This window comes from Protopterus annectens, chromosome 4.part0, assembly GCF_019279795.1.
Source record: "Protopterus annectens isolate FY-2018-M chromosome 4.part0, PAN1.0, whole genome shotgun sequence".
NCBI classification, from domain to species: Eukaryota; Metazoa; Chordata; order Ceratodontiformes; family Protopteridae; genus Protopterus; species Protopterus annectens.
Window position 1 is genome coordinate 1,166,675,363 of NC_056733.1, and position 18,651 is coordinate 1,166,694,013.

The 18,651-nt window shown below is 44.1% G+C and overlaps 1 protein-coding gene across 3 annotated transcripts in view; it reads left to right on the plus strand.

The window, feature by feature from the left end:
* The window catches only part of CPEB4 (cytoplasmic polyadenylation element binding protein 4), a 982,215-nt gene that overhangs the window by 551,622 nt on the left and 411,942 nt on the right, over positions 1 to 18,651 (plus strand). For all 3 annotated transcript variants that reach the window (XM_044069124.1, XM_044069125.1, XM_044069127.1), the window contains one exon: positions 770 to 859. In XM_044069124.1, coding sequence (XP_043925059.1) covers positions 770 to 859 — 90 coding nt within the window. The remainder of the gene's footprint in view (positions 1 to 769; positions 860 to 18,651) is intronic.

The window sequence follows — 18,651 nt, forward strand, 5'->3', positions numbered from 1 at the left end:
TGGTAAGTACATAATTTGTGGTTTATAGTTCAAAAGAAATGACTCTTACTACATTTTTCCTGTGTTACTATTAGCAAAGCATTCTAGTGCTCCACTACATAAAATGTTTACAGACTTGAGTGTATGTAGTTTATTGTAGCTTTGTTTCTTATATTTGCTGCGCTAATTGCACAACTATATGCAACATCTAACACCATTAGTTGGAAATTAGTTGCATTTTAAAGCTATCGGGAGGTAAATGATTTTAGATAGTGACATCTCTTCTTGTGTTTCATGTTTACTGTGACCTTGTTTGAAGTATGCATTTTACATCACTCAAAATTAGGATTAAATATACAGACTCTATTTTGCATGCTTTGTTCCCGACACCTAAATCAGTTGGAAGCGAATTTTTAGGTTCCTAATTAGATTCTTTTTGCAGCCATTGGAGTAAAAAAATAGGGATAATTAACTGATGATCAGTTCAAGGTGCCAATGAAAGAGGTATTGTATTCTCTAGAGAAAGAGGCTTAATTTTAGAAGTAAATTCAAACTTTTGTTTTCCAGAAAATGTACACTGTCACAGCTTCCTTTTTGTGTTTTAGACCGAATGATTGAGTCTTCTGTACATCTTAGTTCATCATGTTCCTTGGAAATTTTAATGAAAGCACAAAATTCACAGACCTTGATGTAAATATTAAGAGAGTGGTGCTTATAAACCAAATTGTCGTCTTTTATTTAGTTAGTTTATTTTTAGTGATTAAGTGTTGTAATTTTCTTTTCCCTCCAGATGAGATCACTAGCAGTTTTCGTCGTTTTGGCCCTTTGATTGTAGACTGGCCTCATAAAGCAGAAAGCAAATCATATTTTCCACCCAAGGGTAGGTGTTCATTTTTTCTCTGTTTCATACCTATTGTTTCAAATAAAAGTAACTGCACAGTAAAGTTGTCTTGGATTATTTTAAAAGAATGCTTCTTGACTATATCTGATTGCCTTACACATTTAATGCCTTGCATGCTAAGGTTACAGAGCGCCATTTTGTACAGTTTTGTACAGGTCTTTCATTTTGCTGGTTGGGTTTGGAACCAAGCATCGGTTCCGACTCTGCCTTATACTAAAGCTCAAGAGCTCTTTGCTTGCTCAAGGCGGCACTCTATCCCATGAAGCCTAGCGGCAGATACCCAGATCTCATTTGCCATTTGAAACTTGGGGATTCCTCTGGCTCAGGCTGAGTACAAATATTGTTTTGTTCTTAGACTGCTATTTTCAACAGTTTTTTTTGATTACTTTAATTAGTGAGGTTGTTGTCCTTTGTGTTTTTTAGTTTTCCATATATTGTCTGTTTTCCCTTTTGTTTGTGTTTTGTTGGACGTCATTTCCCTCGCAAGGCCTGTGTGTTTTTTGTGTGCCCCTTTTCCGTCTTAGAGTTTAGAGAGCTGTTTGCATTCAGCCAGTTTGTTAGAGGGCTTGTTTCCCTCAGGAGCATCATTTAAGTTAGAGACATCTCCTCTGTTTGAGGAGCACGTCATTTTTAGTTAGAGATGCTCCTCAAGACCTCCTTCTGTCTCTCTCTCCCTACTTAAAATATATATTTCTTGTTTTTCAGGCCATTGTGTTTTGTGTTGACTTTTCTGTTCATTTTTTGGTTCCAGTATGGGAAAAGCATTCAGGTTTTAAAAAATGCAGATGTTCATAGGTTCATACTAGGCTATCTGCTTTTTATAAGCCTAGCCAGAGTGTGTTTGGCTTTCGCCACCCATTTTAAATTAATTTTGCTATGCCCTTTTTCGAGGTTAGTATACTGTGCCTCTGTCTAACAGTGACACAGAAGTGATACCCGGGGTAAACCTACGATCTCCCATCCACTCATCAAGATTCCACTTGAAGAGAGTCAATGAGGGACTCTGCCTAACCTGGACTGGGATTGTATTCCAGAGTGAAGGGAGCCTCTGGGTTATGAATCTGTCCCTCCAGCATGTCCTATTTATTTCAGTGCTGAGGTTCAAGTCTCGAGCACGAGCTCGATGGGATTTGGATTTTCTGAGGTGCAGCATGTCCATTAATTCGGTTGGACATGGCTTTATACGTCAGGCACAGATCGCCTCTGAGCAGGCGGTATGCCACTGAGTAGAGCTGGAGTTTCTTTAACCGGCAGCATATGGCATCTGTTTGAGCCCTTTGATCCTCTTGGTGAGGTACTTCTGGGGTCTTTCCAGTTGCTGCAGGTGTCTGGTAAGGTACATCCCAAAAGGGGTATTGTACTCAATTATGGGCCTGATGAGGGATGAGTAAAGAGGCACGATGACCTCCCCTGATCTAGATGTGAATCCCTTCATGATTAGGTGGGCTATATAAAATGTTTTTCTAACTACTTTGGCCACGTGGTTGTCAAATGAGAGATTGCTATCAACTTGGGTCCCCAGGTCCCTAATTACTTCTTCTGTACTTAATGGATTACCACCTATGTGGTAATTTGTAGGCACTTTGTTTTTGCCAAAGGAGATGACTATACACTTTTTGGTGTTTAGCTTGAGGCCATGGCTCTGGCACCAGTTGTCTGTTTCTATGAGGCCCTTTTGGAGGATGCTTGTGTCGGCTAGAGAGTCAATTATGGCGCCCAGTTTGCAGTCATCTGCGAACTTGGTCAGCCACAGTCCTTCCGTGTTGGCCTGTACCTCCGAGAAATATATACCGAACAAGAGAGGTCCCAGGACTGAGCCTTGTGGGATGCCACTTGTAACTGGTTTGGAGTCTGACATGGCTCCAGCAATTCTAACCATGTGGGTTCTGTCCTTGAGCCAGTTTGCAACACATCTAGTGATATAGGGGTTTATATTTAAGCTGGTGAGCTTATCTATAATGCCCGAGTGGGGTATTGTATCGAAGGCTTTTGCGAGGTCCAGGTAGGCTGTGTGGACCACCTTCCCCTCGTCAATGGCCGCCTTGGTAACTGTTTCAAAGAAATCAACCAGGTTTAAGAGGCAGGCTCTGCCCTTAACTAAGCCGAACTGGGTAGGATCCAGTGTCTGTAGGTCCCCAATATCTTTATTTATGAGGTCCATGATGATCCTTTCCATAGCTTTGCAGACCAAGCTAGTCAGGCTTATGGGGCAATGGTTTCCAGGATCCGTTGAGGCACCACCTTTGTGGAGAGGGACCACTGTTGCTGTACGCCACTCTTTGGGTACATATCCTGTAGTAAGGCTGAGATTGAACAGCAGTTTTATGTTTGGGTTTAGCTCTTCTTGGAGTTCATGTAGGACGCAGCCCGGGACACCGTCTGGTCCCATTGATGCTGTGTGTTTTGCTTTGGAGAGGGCAGCTCTTACCTGAGCATCTGAGATGTCAGGGGGGCAGCATTCTGCTGGGATAGATATTTGCCCTTTTGGTGGTGGTGGTGGGGGGGGGTTGCGCTGAACCTGTCAGCTAGGATGTTGGCAATGTCTGTGGGTTCGGTGTATTTTTTGTCATTTTGGACTAATTCTGAGCATATCTGGGAATTCCCACCCAGGTTCCTAACATAACTAAAGAAAGCCTTGTGATTATCCTTAGTGTCCTGTGCAATTTTTCTCTCTAAGCTGGCCTTAGACGATTTTATGAGTGCCCGTAGTTTTTTGCTAATACCGATCAGAGATGCCTTCCCTTTTTGGGACTTTACTCTTACATGTAGTAGCTTCCTCCTTCTATTGTATAGTTTGCTTATGGCTGGGGTCCACCAGACAGGACGTCTGCCTTTGGAGGATTGGGTCTTGGTTTTATTTGGGATTGCATGATCCATGCATTCCTGAAGGTGTTCATAGAATGCGTTTATAAAGGATTCTGCAGTCTGGGCCATATTTTCCACAGGCCTGGGGGCTTTGAAGGATTCCACCTCTGTTTTGAGGAGTGTGGAATTTGCTTTAGAGAAGTTTTTCACTGTGGTTTTCAGGGCAGGGGGTGGAGTCGGGATGTGAATATCCAGTGAGATTAGTTTATGGTCTGATCTTACCAGTGAGGGATACACTTCTGGTCTGGAGCATAGAGTCCCCATGTTGGTGATGATCAGGTCCAGTATGTTTTCCCCTCTTGTGGGAGAGGTAACAAGTTGTTCCATAGCATTTGAGTTTATAAATTCTAGGAACCTTTGGACTAGGGTGTTGGAGCTAGAGTAATGCTCCCAGTCTATGTTTGGGTAGTTGAAGTCGCCCAATATAATGGTGTTTGGAGAGACCTTCATATTTTCCAGTGTTCTCAGGAAGGCCGAGTGGGGTTCCTGGGTTTGTGAGGGTGGTCTGTAGCAGGCTATAAACTGGAAGGCAGTTTTACCCACTGTTAGTTGCACATGGGATAGTCACTGAGGCTTCATGCTGTGCCACCAACCTGGAGGTGGGGGTATCTTTGACGAATATTGATACTCCCCCCTCCTTTTGTGGTTCGGTCCAAGTTTTGGGGACGAAAAGCATGGTATGAGGTATAACCTGGTAGTGCTGGGGTGCTCTCGGGAGCCTTGAACCAGGTTTCTGTTACTGCACAGATATCGATGTTCTCCATGCTAAGGAGAGTTTTGAGTGCATGCATCTTGAGATTTAGACTTCTGGCGATGAGTAGCATTACTCTTAGTTTCTTATCCCTTGTGATACCTATGGAGGTGGGTTTGTTTTTTGAGCCTTGACTAAAAAAGGCACTAAGGGGGTAGCAAGAGCCTTTGCCAATATCCGAAAGCCCAGGGGTGACAGGTGTTCAGCGTGTTACCCTGCTGCAGTCATCACACTTGGGTTATCCTGCCGTAAGGCAGACCCGCAGTCGGCCTGAGTTCCTAAGTCTTGGTCTGGCGTCGGTTGCTGTCGCTTCTTCCCTGACGTCGGCCGACACCTGAGATTTTCGATTTGAATTTCAGTCCGAAGTCTTCAATAAAGCTAAGTACCCCATTGGGGAACCTTTTCTTGCCTCAGTCCGATGTCATAAAAAGTTAACAATTGCATTTCTTGTGGGAAGCAAATACCTCATAAGGACTTCCATTCTTATTGTATTCCTTGCCTAGACCCAGACCACAACGCCGCAGGTTGTCTGTTTTGTGCTAGGTTTAATAAATTATCAAACGCCGTTTTGACTTCGCACGACATTACTTTAGTAGGAAGTTTAATTATATCATGCAGTCGAAGCAGCCAACGACCGGCATGCATAAAAAACGTAAGGATAATGACAGGCAGCCTAGGAACAAGCCAGACTCCGAGGCCTCTGCTGGGCCTGTCGCCGGTTTTCAGTGAGGTGCCTACGCTGCCCCTGACGACCGCAGAATTGGAACCCCAGACAGCTGCGGATTCTCAAGCTGAGTGTACTAGGCCGACACAGCCATCTTCATTAGGCCCTTCCGACACCGGAGCAGGAGGAGACCCCCCGGTGCAGTGGAAACACCTTCGGTTGCAGAAGGTGTCTTCAGACCGACTACACTCACCATTGAATCTTATGCTAAGCTTAAAACTCCTTTAAAATCAAAAACGACTGTACATCAGTCTACAGTTCAAGGCTCCATGTCTAAGAAACAGATGCTTAAGATGGCTGAAGATTTGATTACCCTAATCAGGGGTTCCCATCCCCCTCCAGATAAAAGACCAAGACAAGAGGAGGATTATGCTTCCTCTGACCAGGTTTCAATTTCCTCAGATTCCTCTGAGGAACAGGATTACACTTTTTTCCCCCCCTTATGAAGACTCTGATGCTGAAGACTCTCTTCCCTCAGCATCTCCCCCTGAAGACTACTCCTTTGGGGAAACTTTACATACCATGAGGGAAAATTTCCACTGGGAAGGCCAGGACTACTCTGATTCTAAGAAAAGGCTCCGAGAGTTCCTTTTACCACTTGCTATCCCTCCAGTTTTAGATATTGTGGATGATGTTTACTTGGAGTCTAGTCTAAATCCAGGCTCTCTACCTCCTGCTTTAGCCAAACCAGACAGATACTACAGAGTACCTGACTCTCACAAATTCCTTTATAAAAACCCTGTGGCTGACCCAGAAACAATTTCCCAACATCCCAAGGGGGCTAAAGCTTCTATGGCTAAAAATATTGTGCCCTCTGAAAGGGATTCCAGAGCCCTAGATAGATAGGGAAAGAAAATATACACCTCAGCAACTCTGACTATGAGAGCATTAAATTGTCACTTTCACATGCTGAAATATCAGCAATTCCTAATGTTTCAATTAAAACAAAAAATGAGCACACATACTGAACAGTCTGAATTCAATGAAATGCAGGATCTGTTGCATGCAGCTGAACAGGTGGGCAAACATACTTTACAATGTGGATTTGATTAATTGGAAGCTTCCTGTAGAGCAGCTGTTACTGGGTCTGTCATAAGTAGACATGCTTGGTTAAAAGAACAATCCCTACCTGATCATGTTAAAGCAAAATTATTGGATGCACCTTTTTCAGCAGGATGTATTATTTGGTGTCAAAGCAGAAGAGGTTTTTAAGAAAACTGAGGATAAGGCAAAGTCTATGCAGACGGTCAAGGATTTTTGTACAGCTACAACCCCCTCATTTCAGCAGAAATTGGCCAACAAAAAACTGGTCCTTTCCAGCTTCTGACAGATCACAGGGGCAAATACAGATGCCCAACTGACAGAGGTCAGTCACAAGGCCCTTACAAACCTCGCCAATGGGGTGCTGCTACCCAGAAAGGAGGAGAAGACAGGCCCCAAGCTAGCAAAAGACAAACACAATGACTCAATCCTCAAACTACCAAGCAAATCTCTCCTGGCAGCTCCCTTGGGAGGAAAATTAGCATTTTTTGCAGACAACTGGCACATCATCACGAAAGACAAATGGGTCCTAAACATTGTCTCACAAGGATACAGATTCCACTTTCATACCTTGCCAAGGATAAAAGGAATGCCAAACCTGCCACCAAATCAATGGGCAGAGGCACAAAAACAAATTACAGCTCTCATGGACATGAGAGCCATTCAACAGGTACCTACACAGGAGCAAGGACAAGGATTTTACTCAAGACTCTTTCTAGTCCCAAGGAAAGACAAAGCATGGAGACCCATTCTGGATCTTTCAATTCTGAACACCTATCTGCAAGTACCAAAATTCAAGATGCTAACACTACAGCAGCTTCTTCCCATGCTGGGCAAGAATGCTTGGCTAGTAACGGACCTCAACGAGGCGTACCTGCATGTCCCTATCGGACAAAATTGCAGAAGATACCACCGCTTCATTGCAGGTTCAACGCATTATCAATTCTCTGCACTGCCCTTTGGCTTATCTACTGCGCCCAGGGTCTTCACAAAATGCCTGGCACCAGTAATTGCATACTGCAGACAAAGAGGAATTCAAATATACCCATATCTGGACGACTGCCTTATTCAAGCAGAAAGCAAGGACATTTTTTTAAAAGCATCTGGCATTTGTCAAACACCTTCTAAGTTGCCTAGGGTACACAGTAAACGAAAAGAAATCAAAACTAGTGCCCTCACAAAACATAATATTCCTGGGTGCCAGCTTGAATACAACGGCCCAGATGGCTTATCTCATGCCAGACAAGCAACAACAGCTGACTCAATATTTCAAAATAATGGTAACAAAGACCCAACTCCCTGCAAGAAAAATTCTGCAAGCCTTGGGATTCATGGCATCTTGCATACTACTAATACCATTTGCAAAACTGCATATGAGGAAATTACAATGGTACCTGAAAAGCGTATGGACTCAGCACAGCCACATCTTGGATTGGGATTCATGGCATCTTGCATACTACTAATACCATTTGCAAAACTGCATATGAGGAAATTACAATGGTACCTGAAAAGCGTATGGACTCAGCACAGCCACATCTTGGAAACAATGATACCACTCATTCCCTGCCTTCAACAGGAGTTTCTATGGTGGGCGCAGGCATGTCACCTCAACAAGGGTCAGCCTTTCACCTTACACACAGCCAGGCAAACTGACAACAGATGCATCGGACTATGCCTGGGGAGCACACATGGCAGGACAGTGCATTCAGTTCAAATGGACTACAGATCAAAGGCATCTGCATATCAATCAAAAAGAAATGCTAGCAGTACAGAATGCCCTAACAGCTTTCAAGGACCTCTTACACCCAGGACAACTAATAATAAAGATGGACAATACCACATTAATGTGGTACATAAGCAAGGGGGCACACATTCCTACCCTCTATGCAGGCAAGCAATGACCTTGTGGAACACAGCACTGTCTTACCAGGTTCAATTACAAGCACAATTCCTGCCAGGAAAGAAAAACACATTGGCAGACGACCTAAGCAGAAACATCATGGATCCACACGAGTGGAAACTAGATCCACAAGTATTTGCAATGATAGCTCAAAAATGGGGACGCCCAGACATAGATCTGTTTGCCAGCCCCCAAAACTACCAACTTCAAAAATTTTGCACAAGGACGTTCCATCCACAAGCTTGGAAAGTGGACGCCCTCTCATTCAGTTGGAAAACATTAACAGTGTATGCCTTTCCTCCACTGCCTCTTCTAGCAAAGGTACTGCTGAAACTCCGAGAGGCCACAAATGGTGCTCATTGCACCATACTGACCACGCCAGCATTGGTATCCAATTCTAAGGAGTATGGCCCACGGCCCACCATGGATTTTACCACAAATTCCTCACCTGCTCACCCAGCGAGACAGTCAGATTCTACACAGCCAGCTCAAGACTTTAAACCTGACTGCATGGCAAATTACCTAAACAACCAGCCAACACCTCTATCCAAAGCTGTTATGGATGTCATTCTGGAGGCCAGGAGGCCCAGCACCAGGAAAACCTATTCAGACAAATGGAAAAGATTTTGTGCCTGGAACCAGGCTAAAGGCCAAAATCCCCTTGATCCAAACATTCCTCAGATTCTACAATATTTAACTGAGATGTTGCACAAAGGACTTTCCTTTTCATCTATTAAGATCCACGCCTCAGCAATTTCAGCTCATTACAACACGGATCCTCCTTTATTCCCACATCCACTCCTAAGAGAGTACCTCAGAGGGGCTAAGAACATAAGACTGCCCAGGAGAGCACCAACACCTACTTGGGATCTCAACTTTGTTCTGGAAAAGCTTACACTGCTGCCCTTTGAACCAGCTTTTTCAGCTGATTTAAAATTTCTTTCATGGAAAATTGCCCTGCTATTAGCCATAACCTCAGCTAGAAGAGTCTCAGAGCTACAGGCACTAATGGCAGTGGAGCCTTTCCTCATTTTTCATCAAGACAGAGTCTCTCTACGAACTAACCCTTCCTGTATGCCAAAGGTGGTATCCAGTGTGGCCCTAAACCAAACCATTCATTTGCCCACCTTTTTCCCAAATCCCCAGAACAAAGGAGAAAGACTCCTGCACTCTTTGGACATTCACAGGCAATTACGTTACTACTTGGATAAAACTAAGGCTTTCAGGAAATCTGACCAGCTCTTTGTAGCCTATGCTGCAGGATCACAAGGAAAAGCTATCTCAAAACAGACCATTTCTAAATGGATAGGGCATTGCATATGTTTCTGCTACATGCATCATGGGAAACCGGTACCTGCTAACATTAGGTCCCACTCCACCAGGGCTACAGCTACATCGTCAGCCTTTCTCAGGGGAGTGCCAGCCAAGGATATTCTGGAAGCTGCGACTTGGAGTTCAGTGCACACCTTCACCAAACACTATCACTTACCTCTATATTCTAAGACTAGAGCTGGTTTTCCCACTGCAGTTTTGCAGGGCCTACTAGCTTCTTCTAACCCTGTTTAACTCCACCACCCATCCTTAGCTTTGGGATTCAACCCAAGTGTGATGACTACAGCAGGGTAACACGATGAACATAGTACAGTTTTGTACGTACCATAAATGTAGATGTTCGAGTGTTCACCCTGCTGCAGTCCAGGTTACCCTCCCTCCATCCCCTCTGAACTAGCTGAACTTATCTATACCACTCTATCCTATACAACCTCTGTGGTGTATTTGCTTGTGCCTGAAGGTATTGTTTTTTATTTTTATATAGCTGTATATATATATATATATATATATATATATATATATATATATATATATATATATATATATATATATATATATATTGCCTACCTATTGGGGGCACCTGACATCTGGGCAAGAAAAACTGAAGAAAATGGCGTTGGATGCCTCTTGTATACCCCTGGCGCACTGACATCAGGGAAGAAGCGACAGCAACGCCGGCCCAAGACTTTGGAACTCAGGCCAACTGACTGCAGGATAACCCAAGTGTGATGACTGCAGCAGAGTGAACACTCTAACATCTACATTTATGGTAGGTACAAAACTATACTTTCCTGTACTCAGATGCTGTCCATAACAGACACACTAGCTGCGTCTATTGTGTAGGGCCAGTGCACCTGCAGGACTCTTCTTCCATTTGCCATGGGTTTAGTGCAGGAGTCCTGCAGGAGCGCAAGAATAAGTTGATTGATAGAGGGCTTCTTAAAGGACCCTTTAAGCAGACCATGCAACAGCCAACCACTTCAAAATCATCATTTTCTTCAAAATCGTCTGCTCCAACTTCAGAACTGATGCAAAAATGTACCCCTACTACTGTTGTCTTGGATCCAAAGGTTGTTGAATCCAAGAAGGAGAAATCTGTCTGCTCCATCAGCTACTTCAGAACCGTCCAGGAGAAAGAGAGACCGGTCACCATCTGTGGAGCCTGTACACACTGTGCCGCAATCCCCTTTACTACAGTCTGTACTGTGCCGCAATCCCCTTTACTACAGTCTGTAGCAGGTAGCCACAAGTCTTCAGTGTACTCCTCCAGATCATCCAGGAGTTTATCAGATGATGACTTGGAGAGGGTTGTGAAGAGCTTGCTTAGGACACTGGCCCTGGCCAAAATTCTATCCAGCACAGCCCAAAAGGATGTGGAGCCGAAGTCCGTGTCGTCTGTACCAGCTGTTCTTCTTCTGACTCAGAGTTCGGAGCCAGAGTGTCTGGAGGTCGTAGTGGTGGAACAGTCTGTCTCAAGAGCTGCTTCTGGAGTCTCTGTACCAATGTCTGCTCTGACTGCTTCCATTGAAATATCTGGGAGCCAGCACTCACCCGTCTGTTCCGGGGGGAGAGTTGGCTCGGACCCTTGTCGGACCCGGCTGTCCCACTCTGAGCTTCTGTGCATGTCAGTTCGGCACCAGTGTCTGCCTGGGAGCCCTCATCCTTGGTGCATCAAAGATCTCCTGGTTCCTCAGAGCGGGAGCCTCTCTTGGGCCAGGATTGAGGTGCCTTCGAGGTGATGAGGCGTGTGCTTTCCCCTGAGTCTGCTCCACCCTTGGCTCCCCCCACAGACACCGGTGTCAACCTCCACTCCACACCTCCAGCCCTGGGCGCATCAGCTTACCCCTACGGGTGAGACACTTTCTTCTGAGTCCTCCCCAGAACACCCCTCTGAGGAGATTCCTCAGAAGCGTACATGGAAGAGGAAGCATATAGACTCCCCCGAGTCTGTCGCGTCTGACACAGACTTAGAAGGGGCCCCACGTAGAAGGGTCCCCACGTTCACTCTCTGAGGATGTCTCATTTTCAGACATCTTAAAAAAAGCTCTCGACCCTCCACTTCTTGGGTGTCTCTGCCTTTTGACAAACTACTGGGGTTAGTCAGTCGGAAGGTGTGGGGCTCTCTAGAGACTGTGGACCATGTTCCATGGAGGCAAAATAAGTTTGTCACTGCCCCAGAGGACAAGCAGTTTCTTACAAAAGGTGTTCCGGTAGATGCTGTGGTGGTGGCGGTAGCCACCAGGAAGGAATTAGATGAAACTTCTGTCCAGCCGCTGAACAAAGAATCTTGAACGATGGACAGATATGGGAAGTGTATGTTTTCCTCAGCGGCGTTTACTCTGAGGTCAGTAAATTATCTTTCTCATTTCACCAGGCTTCAGAGGGATCTCCTCAAGGAGCTGAGATTTCCTCCAAGATGCGACGGCTGAGGCACTTCTGGAGACTGTAAACACTCAACTTGCAACCTTAACCTCCATAGCAAGCATGCACTTGATTTCGTATGCGGCTGATGGACCGAGTAAGGCAGCAAGCACAGGAATTGCTCTGAAGAGACATTCCTGGATGCGGCTTTGCTGAACCCTTCAAGTCTTCCTTTACTAACGCACCTTTTGATGACTTGTCCTTGTTTGGGCCAAAAGTTAAAGAAACTCTCACCAGGTGTGAACAGGAGGGCAAAATCTGCCATGGGAGTGCGTTTTTCCTCCCCTACTAGACCTTAGCCCAAAGGTCAGAAGAAGAGCGGAAAGATGTGGTTCCGGAAATCACAAGGAGCTTTGCCTGATGCACGTAGCAAATTTCCTCCTAGGGGCAGAAGGGGGTCTACAGAACCAGGGCGACAGAGATACGTTCTCTGGTAGGCCCTTCCAGCGCTCTTGAAAGGAGGCCCACCTGTCCACCTCTGGAGGGAGTCGGAGGAAGACTATCACTGTACCTAGAAGCCTGGCAAAACATCAAAGACTGGTACAGTCGATCATATCCAGGGGATGCAACATTCCTTTTTCTCATCCACCCATCCGCAAAAATCCATCCCAGACATACCACCCAGTCAAAGGGATCAAGCAACCCTAGAAATCCAAAGGTTGCTAGAAAAAAGAGCCATCCAAAAAGTCCCCGCAGACCAATCAGGATCCAGAATTTACTCTCTTCATTTTAGTGCCAAAGAACACAGGGGACTACCAATATTGGACTTCAGCAGATTTAACAAGTCAGTAAAGAAAGTGAAAATTCGGATGGTAACACTGCAGTCCATACTTCCCTTTCTGACAATTGGATGTGCTCGATAGATCTCCAGGATGCGTACTATCACATCAAAATGAACAAGTGCTCCAGGAGATATCTACTCTTCTGGCTGGGAGCCAGTCATTACCAGTTCAGAGCTATGCCCTTTGGTCTGACCACAACCCCCAGGGTGTCCACCAAATGCATGGCAGTAGTCATGGCTCACGTGAGGCATCTAGGATTCCAGGTGCTTCCATACTTAGATGACTGGCTCCTGACTGCCACCACCGAGCATTTACTAATCAAGGTGAGGGACACTACAATCCGTCTCTGCTCAGAGTTAGGCATTAGTCAATTTCAAAAAATCTGCCTTGTTGCTTTCTTAGCATATTACTTTTATAGGAGTAGATTTAAATACAAAAAGCATAGTAGCAAAACTGCCTGCAGAAAGAGTCCTAATATTGCATCGTCCAGTGTCAGTCCTGTTGAGAAAAAAGAAAGTTCAGGTGAGGTTTATACTCAAGGTTCTAGGTTCAGTGGCAGCAGCAATAACCTTGGTTCCCCTAGCCCGCCTACACATGAGAATACTACAATGGCTTCTCTTCACTTAATGGTCCATGCAGGAGTTGCCCATGTCTCACAAAATTTTGATAATGAACACATGCAAAAAAGGTCTTTGTTGGTGAATTCAGTCTACACAAGTGACAATAGGCAGACCGTTTGTTCTCCCCCAGCTAGTAGCTACAGTGATCAGACGCTTCCCAGATAGGGTGGCGGGCATTATCTGAGACAGACTGTCCAAGGATTTGGCAGGAACACTAATACCATTTGCACATCCTGGAGATGAGAGCGGTGCTCATGGCATTGCAAGCATTCCAAAACTCTCTTCCTTCGGGGACAATTGCAATTCAATCAGACAGCATGTCAGTGGTGTGGTACATCAACAAACAAGGTGGAACCAGATCCTACCCCCTATGTCGAGAGGCCCAGAGAGTTTGGCAGTTTCTTCTCAACACTTTCTTATTGTGACGCATATTCCGGGGAAGTCCAGCGTGATAGCAGACAAGCTGAGCAGGGCAATTTTAATGACACACGAGTGGTCCCTGAATCAGGAAGTTGAGAGAAAATTTTTGCAAGTGGGGCCAGCCGTGCTGCGATCTTTTTGCCACAGCCATCAATGCCAAATGCAGCAGCTTTTTTGCCCTAATCCCCCCTCCGGGGGAGTCACCCAGGGATGCACTTGTCCACGATTGGCCCCCGGGACTTCTTTATGCCTTTCCACCATTTCCCCTCATACCAAAGGTAATCCAGAAGGCAAAACTGTTGTCACAAAATAATTCTCATTGCCCCTTACTGGCCTCATGAGATATGGTTCCCCTTCCTATGGCCTTATCTACAGGAGGACCTTTGGATCCTGGACCCAGTCCGGGACTCTCCATCCAAACTCTCAAGATGACTGCTTGGTTACTCCACTTCCAGTCTTAGCCAGGCTTCTAGAATTATCCCCAGCTGTGAGGCACATACTAGTGTCTTCGCACAAAAGTACTACAAGAAAACTTTGTGAGTAGGTGGAAGAGATTTTCCTTTTGGGCTAATAAAAACCAATTGGTCCCTCCCACAGCTCCAATTTCAGCCATCCTGGAATTTGACAGAAATTTTTAATCAAGGGGTGGCAGCCACCGCCGTTCGAGTTCACCTGGTTGCTATTTCTAACTTTCACATAGGCATCAAGGGTTCAAACATTCTCACAGATTGTTGTTGTTTGTCTTTCGGCTTTTCCCGGTAAGGGGTCGCCACAGCGGAACTCCGGTCCGCTAATGATTGGCAGTAGATTTTTACAAAACGCTGAGGTGCCAGCTCGACGCCCAACCTTTAATGAAGGCATGCCCATTTACGCACGCATGTCTTTCGAACGCTACCCAACTGTGGGGAGGAAATGCAGACTCCACACAGAAGGCACTCCCAAACCAAGCCGAGAATCAAACGGGAGACCCTTTTGCTGTGAGGTAACAACGCTACCGCCGTACCACCGCAGCATTAGTATTCTCACAGATTGTGCAAAGCCTTTTTAAGGGGCATATTCTTTCTAAGACCTCCTATCAAAGAACCTCCATCACTCTGGGATCTAAATTTAGTATCAACCTCCTTGATATTGCCACCTTTTGAACCAGCTTTTTCTTCTCCATTAAAGTTTTTTTCATGGAAGACTCTTTTTCTAATATCCATTACTTCAGCTAGAAGAGTTTTTGAATTACAAGCTCTGTCTATTAGTCCTCCCTGTTTGGTTTTCCATAAAGACGGAGTCTCCCTCAGAATGAATCCTTCTTACCTAAGGTATGTTCTGAAGCAAATCTAATTCAGTCCATTGAGCTGCCATTGTTTTTTCCAAATTATGACAACAAGGCAGAATATGAGCTCTATCAGCTGGATGTACATAGACAGTTATATTTTTATTTGCATAGAACAAAGGATTTCAGGAAATCTGACAAGCAATTTGTGTCTGCAGAAAACAGAAAAGGAGTCTCCGTTTCTAAGTTACATTGTCTAAATGGCTTACAGACACAATCACTTATGCTTATAGCTCTCAACATAAAACATCCTCCAGGTAAAATTCGAGGGTATTCTACTAGAGCTGTGTCTACCTCCATTGCCTTTCAAGCCAGACTGCCTGTGGATTCAATTTGTGCTGTAGCCACATGGGTTGACCCTCATACCTTTATTACTCATTACAAAGTAGATGTAACCTCCCGGAACAGGGCTTCCTTTGGTTCCACTGTTCTGAAGAGTTTATTCCCTTGAGCCACCCAGGAAAGTAGGTGCTGGGGATGCTGTCCCAACCAGTAAAATGAAGGCGAGTTATGTACTCACCATAATGTTCCATGTTTGTTGTCCAGTATCTCGTCTTCATTCTTGCATCCCCTCCCCTCCTTCCCGGATGATTTGGAGGAGTCTTTTGGGCCCAATATCTTGTTCCCCTCTCTTTTTCTGGGGTCCTTTAAGATTTGTGCCTTTTGTTGTACATATGTGTATGTAGTGCTATATAGTTACGTGTGTATATATATATATATATATATATATATATATATATATATATATATATATATATATATATATATATATAGTGTGTGTGTGTGTGTGTGTGTAATTTTTTTCAAATTACACAAATCTCATGTTAGTCAAGTGTTATTAGCTTACCAAACGAGATCTGGGTATCTGCTGCTAGGCTTCATGGGATAGAGTGCAGCCTCAAGCCAGCCAAGAGCTCTCGAGCTTTAGTATAAGGCCAAGTCAGCACCGATGCTCGGTTCAGAACCCAACCAGCAAATGAAGGCGAGATAATGGACAACAAACATGGAACGTAATGGTGAGTACATAACTTTATTTTCCATTCTGTTGTCCGTCATAACATTTTGAAGACTGACTGCCTTCAGAGCTTGATCCCTTTAGCTGTGACATATGCCGAACTCTTTCAGCATAGTGATGTGTGACCAGGTTAACAAAGGGTAATTCTTCTTGTAAAGTAGTTTCTTGTAAAAGAAAGAGGGATACTTCTTTTCCTGAAGAGATTCAGGATCCTGAATCTGGACAGGAGGATAAAGGGACAAGTATCTGGTTTATCCTCAGATTTCTGATTTAGAGTCTGAGGAGAGCTCAGTTTCTGATTCTGCCTGTGGAGGTTTCTCTTTCCCTGAGACTATATTTTTAGAATATGCCTGTGTCTTCAGTGGGAGAACTCTGAGGTTTCTTAGTCCTTGAGAAAATACTGAGCTGTTTCAGAAGGAAATTTCAAAACCTGTAAACCATTCTTTCAGTTCTGTCAGCTTTGAAGGATGTCTGTTTACTGCTTGCAGTTTTCGTGATGGTCAGCCAGCTGCTCCCAAAAAAGCAGACAGTATGTATAACGTTTGTCAATCTTAAGTTTTTATACACTGTTTCCAAACCTGATCTAGGCACTATAACTTTAGTTAAGCCCTGTGCTGCTGAACACTTTACTATTTCTGATAAGGATAGGAAGATTGACAAGTTTGTGTGTGTGTGTGTGTGTGTGTATGCTTCTGCAACTTTAATTATCAGTATTTTAAATTGTTATGCTCTTATATTAAGGTTTGTCCTAATTGTGAAGTATGAGGAATGTTTTGTCTGCAGTTTCTTGTGAGGAAAAATCTGATTTAAATAAATTAATTTCTTCTATTGTTCAAGTCACTAGCCATTGTATACAATGTGTGTGCATGACTCTGTTGATACTCCTTCAAGGGCTATGATTATTGGTACTTACAACTTACTACTTCCTCATTCAAGTTTCCTGGTAACTAGATTTAAAAGATGCTTATCATATTCCTGTTTGTATGTCAGGTGTTTCTTAATGTGATAGTACATTCAAAAGAAGATCCAGCACAAAGAAAGAAAAAAATTTTAATTGGCTTTTATTGTGGCAACTCCATCAAGCAAACCTGTTTCGGCTAAAACATAAGCCTTCTTCAGTGCAACAGAAAATTTAGTTACAGCGCATCCTAGTGTCTACTTGTATATCCCCAAATTTAAAGAGATATATACACACCCTGGATAAAATTCACATAGAACCACCAAAACAAAATTCAACTTAATTCATTTAAACCAGGTCTGAATAAAGCTACCAGCCTGGTGATCCAAGAGGACTCCATATTGTCTAATATTTCATGCCAACCTGCTTTGGAGGTTCTGTGCATCTGAATTTTGTCAATTATAGTAAACTTAAATTTCGCAATTTTGTGTATAGTAGTGTGTTTGTATAGAGCGTTGGAAACTCTGTCATTTCTGATCTCGCTTAGATGTTCACTTATGCGGTATCTGAAGGGTCTGGATGTTTGTCCTACATAAAAAATGAGCACGTACATGTAGCTAAATAGATCAACCAGTCACTGCTGCAGTTACCAAAAATTCGAATCTGATACACTTTGGAAGTGTTAGCTTGTAAATTCTTTACTTTTGAAAATGTGTTTATATGCACTGCAGTGACCACAAGGTCACCGTGCACTTGGTCTACCCTGCGTGGGCTTGGTTTGTTCCTGTTTCTTAATGTGACCCAGACACACACAACCTTATCGGTTCTCTGCCTTATTCTTTGGACTGTCCACTACACCAAGAGTGTTCAGTGTATTCAGTTCCAGTTGTAGCTCATTGCAAGCTACAGGGTATCCACAATTTTCCATATTTAGACAACTTATCTTTGTAGAGTCTTTTTCAAAGTGTCAGGAATAGCTCTTTCTCTTGGGCAAGAGATATCTTGCAGAAGTTGGGGTTCCAAAAGAACATTCAAGATTCAATTGGACATCACATTTCAAAATGCTTTGCTTCCACAGGAAAAATAGATGTAGATTTATTCTAGAGTTTTTCACTTAGACTTTGGTCATTGTAAGGGAATACCTCAGGAATTTGGGTTTTATGGCTTCTGTGATTCTCATATCATCACTGGCAAGACTCCGCATGAGCGATACAGTGGCATCTGCAGTCTCTCTGGTGCCAGCCCAGCACTGCTTGTCTTTTCAGATCCCAGTGCTGAGGTTTAGTAGGAGAAAAATCACTTGTTGGAGACAACAGATATCATTAAATCCAGGTCTTCCCTTTTTCCTCTGTGTTCCAAAGCAGTCATTCACCACAGATGCCTTTTAACAAGGGATAACAATGCAGGGTGTTTCAGACACCAAGGACAGATGCAAGCATTGAAATGTAAAAGATATGCTTGCCTTAATCAAGGCACTGGAGACTCTGAATCATCTTTGGTCCCCAGTACCTGTCCATGCTGTTACAGCCAATACCACAGTTGTACGGTACATCAACAAACAAGAGGTAACCAAGTCATACCCCTCTGTGGACTAGCCTTTTTAGCTTGGGCTATAGCTTCATAGCACTGTCTCACTCTACAAGCATCCTACATTCAGTCAGAGCAAAACTGTGTGCGG